The sequence below is a fragment of the Chiloscyllium plagiosum genome, chromosome 5 (assembly GCF_004010195.1).
Source record: "Chiloscyllium plagiosum isolate BGI_BamShark_2017 chromosome 5, ASM401019v2, whole genome shotgun sequence".
In the NCBI taxonomy this organism is placed as follows: Eukaryota; Metazoa; Chordata; class Chondrichthyes; order Orectolobiformes; family Hemiscylliidae; genus Chiloscyllium; species Chiloscyllium plagiosum.
In genome coordinates this window covers 79,547,738-79,551,651 of record NC_057714.1, presented here as the reverse complement: position 1 = coordinate 79,551,651, position 3,914 = coordinate 79,547,738, and the positions used below count along the sequence as shown (strand labels likewise).

General features: G+C 41.9%; 1 protein-coding gene across 1 annotated transcript; it reads right to left on the bottom strand.

The window, feature by feature from the left end:
• Window positions 1-1,017: 1,017 nt before the first annotated feature.
• Window positions 1,018-2,063, bottom strand: ptf1a (pancreas associated transcription factor 1a). Its single transcript, XM_043691040.1, has 2 exons — window positions 1,451-2,063; window positions 1,018-1,220 (listed from the first exon to the last, which is right to left on the bottom strand). The coding sequence occupies exons 1-2, from the start codon at window positions 2,052-2,054 to the stop codon at window positions 1,018-1,020; spliced, it is 807 nt and encodes a 268-aa protein (XP_043546975.1). The 5' UTR covers window positions 2,055-2,063.
• Window positions 2,064-3,914: the final 1,851 nt, after the last annotated feature.

Here is a 3,914-nt window from a genome sequence, read left to right as displayed (position 1 = left end):
CCTTAATACCCTGATTTACAATTGTTTTACAAATAATGATATTAGTATTATTTTCCAACTAGAATTACTTGATTTATACAATTTCAGTAAGGTGCAATGTGTACCGCTTTTATATTTACTTCACCTGTTTCTGTAGTTTGATTCACAGTGAACTCTCAGTATGTCATGAAAATCATGTTGCACACCTTTATTCACTGTTTTCTGCATTGAGTCAAAATAAATCGAATCTGTGCAGTTATGTACATTCTGTTCTCGATATTGTTAAAGTGTACTTCTTTATGAATGGTTCCTTTTGGCTGTGAGAATACATGTAAAATAAGAATGATCCGTAACTTCTATCAAATAATAGAAATAGGTCACTGATTGCTTGAACTTTTTGAACGTAGTTCAATTTTAGACTTTTTTTTGCTTCTTAGTTGTTTGTGTGAACGCGCTTCTGGTCAGAAGCACACAATGTCCATAACATGCAAATGACCATTTATATCATTCTAAAACATTGAAATTATAGCAACGCTCGATGCCTCAGCTAATGAGTTTAACATTATTGCAGACAGGGTGCAATAAAGACTATATATTTTTAGGGTGTACATTGAATCAATTTATGAGTTGAATCTATGTGGTTGCACAGTTTCTTAAATAACAATAAAAAAGTGAATATTGTATTCTTGAATTTATTTTCCATCAAAGAGGAATAAGATATATATTACAATAAATTAATTGGTATATATAGAAAAATATTCGCTAGAAAACCTTAGGTAATAATGTACTGTTAGATTAAACGTTGTTGAAAAAAATTAACATTAGAAAATTGATTAGGACATTTTTGATAAATTAAGCATTCCATAATATTTACATATAACTATTTAAAATAATAAATATATAAATTAACGTTTCTCGGTTTACACACCATTACATTCTTGATCTGATATCAACAATTAAGTTTGATCATATATTAACTTTCATTAAATAAACATGATTATATAAATCCCTGAATTGCGAACTACTGTATTTCCATTTTTATGAGACAAAGTCAAAAGGTGGTTCGTTCTCAATGTTGTTTACACATGATTTGCTATTAGATTTTCTGGGATCTTCGGGAGTCCAAACTTTTGCTGTCCTGATGATGTTTTGTTCTTTAAGCTGTTTCTCATCAGTCCACGACAAGGAATGCCCTGCTAGAGGAGGCAGCCCATAGTCCGGATCATTTGGAGATGGCGACCCTAGAAGAGATATCAAGAAATGTAAATGTGCTGTACATAAGAAAGTAAACATCCAAAAATGTACTTTTATACAACTTTGCATTTATTGACAGCATTATTTTAGTCTAAAGAACAATGTGAAAAACATTAGAAGTGCATTTATATAAAGAAGTGCAGGAACTAAGGTAGCAAGCTTAAAGTTAGAAGGGAATTACAAATAAACTATATCAAAATACATCTGATGCACTTACTTGCACCTCTATGACAGATAATGACTTTTTTAGGTTGAATTGCAGAATCGCTATTTGGATTCCTTAAGGGCATATCAGATTGAACAAGTTCTGTTAAGAAGTTAATGTAACCTATTGCTAATCGGAGGGTATCAACTTTTGAAAGTCGTTTCTCATAAGGTAGCGTTGGTATGTGAGTTCGGAGACCTTCAAATGCATCGTTAATAGACTGCATGCGTCTGCGCTCCCGGACGTTTGCAGCCTGGCGAAGGTGCTGCATTTCAACTTCTGAGCGGATCCTCCTGCGCCTTTTCACAGCGCCCTCAATCCCTTGGAGCTGGGGGGACACCTCAGAAGTGCTATCGGTGCAGTCGAAGGAAAAGGGTGACGAGGACGATGTGAAGGAGAGGATGCCCGAGTCACAGTGCTCAGGATCAGCAGCGCCCCGGCTCTCCTTGTAATACTCGCTCATCTGGCTGCTCAGAAAGTCCACGTCGTGCTCCAGGAACCCGTCCGTGTCCAGGTGATCCCGGGACGGCTGCTCCGCGAACAAATCTTCATCATCGAAGTAGGTGGCAGCCTCGAAGGTGTCGAGGCCGGTGAGCTGCTCGAGCATGGTCTCCATGGTGTTGCCCGGTAACCGGAGCCGGGAGCCGCTGGCGCTCGTGAGTGACCCGCCAGGGCGGCACGCGAGGCCTCTTATAGGACACTGAGCGGCGCGTGCCGCCGGGCCGCTAGGACAACCAATAAGAGAGCAGGCTGAAGGCAAGGGGGGAGGGAGACTGGGAGAAAGGGTGAGATAGAGAGAACAAGAGGGAGAGAGAGAGAGAGAGAGAATAAGAGAGAAGGAGATAGAGAGGACAGGATGGAGAGAAATGGAGGGGAGAGAAATGGAGAGAGAACAGGAGGGAGAGACGCACGAAAAAAATAGAAAGGAGAGAGAGTTAGAAAGAGAAAGGGGGAGAAGTTGGAAATAGGAAGAGAGAAAGGGTGTGGCGGGGGAGAGGGAGTTGCAAAAGAGATACACTGAGTGGCAAAGGGAGAGAGATAAAGCGATAGTGAGAGAGGTAGATAAGGAGATAGAGAGATGATGAGAGGGAGATAGAGAGATGTAGAAATTAGGACAGTGAACGAGAGGGGGGAAGAAATGAAAAAAAGACAGATAGAGGGAGATAAAGAAGGAGATACAGTGAATGAGAGAGGAAGGGAGATAGACAGGAGAGAGAAGCAGAGGGAGAAATAAAAAGAGTGGTAGAGGCAGAGAATGTGGGAAAGAGGGAGCTATTGAAAGGTAACATAGAAGAGGTGAGAGAAGGATGATATGGAAGGGGTGAGAACGGGAAAGATAGGGAGGGGAGAGACATAGACAGAGGGTGAGGAAGGAAGTAGAGAGGAAGAGAGAGATAGTGAGTGATAAAAGAGCAATAACGCCAGAGAGTGTGGGGAAGAGTATTTTTCCGACAGAGGATGGTGGGAACCTGGAACTCACTGCCTGAAAAGATGGTAGAAGCAGAAATCCTCATAACATTTAATAAGTATACAGATGTGCACTTGCAATGCCAAAACATATAAAACTATGGACCACGTGCTGGAAGTGGGTTGGGCATTTGCTTTTGACTGGCAGACACAATGGGCCAAATGACCTTTTTCTGTCCTGTAGATCTGTTTGACTCTATGAAATAGAATGATACAGAGATTAGGAGTTGGAAGGAAAGACAGAGGGAGATAGAGGGAGTGATCAGAACAGAAAATAGATGAAGATATAGAATGGACAGATAGAGACAGAGGCATAGAGTGACAGAGGGAGTAGAGGAGAGAGAGAAAGTCAGGATGGCAGAAAGAAGAGGGAAGAGTGGAAAAGAGAGATAGAGGGAGAGAGTGACAGGATGAGATATGGGAGAGTCTGATAGTAAGAGAGAATGAGAGAGCGGCACGGTGGCTCAGTGGTTTGCACTGCTGCTTCACAGCACCAGGGTTCCAGGTTCGATTCCAGCCTCAGGTGACTGTCTGTGTGGAGTTTGTACCTTCTCCCCATGGGTTTGCTCCAGGTGCTCTGGTTTCCTCCCACAGTCCAAAGATGTGCAGGTCAGGTGAATTGGTCATTCTAAATTGCCCATAGTGTTAGGTGCATTAGTCAGAGGGAAATCACACTGGGTGGGTTACTCTTCAGAGAATCGGTGTGGACTTGTTGGGCCGAAGGGCCTGTTTCCTCACTGTAAGGAATCTAATCTAATCTAATGACTGGATGAGACAAAAAAAAGAGAATGGCTGTGGGAAGCTGGTGAGGTGAGCGAAATACAGGTAAATTGCAGAAGAGAGAGATAGAAAGGGAGGAGCAGAAAGGCAAACAAAGGAAGAGGGAATGTGCAAAATAGAGAGGAAAATTCATAATGGGGGAGTTAGAGAGGGAGTGATTGTGGAAGTGAGAAGATAGCAGTTGAGGGAATGATAGATAGTGATACAGGGAGTGAGAGTGCAACAAAAG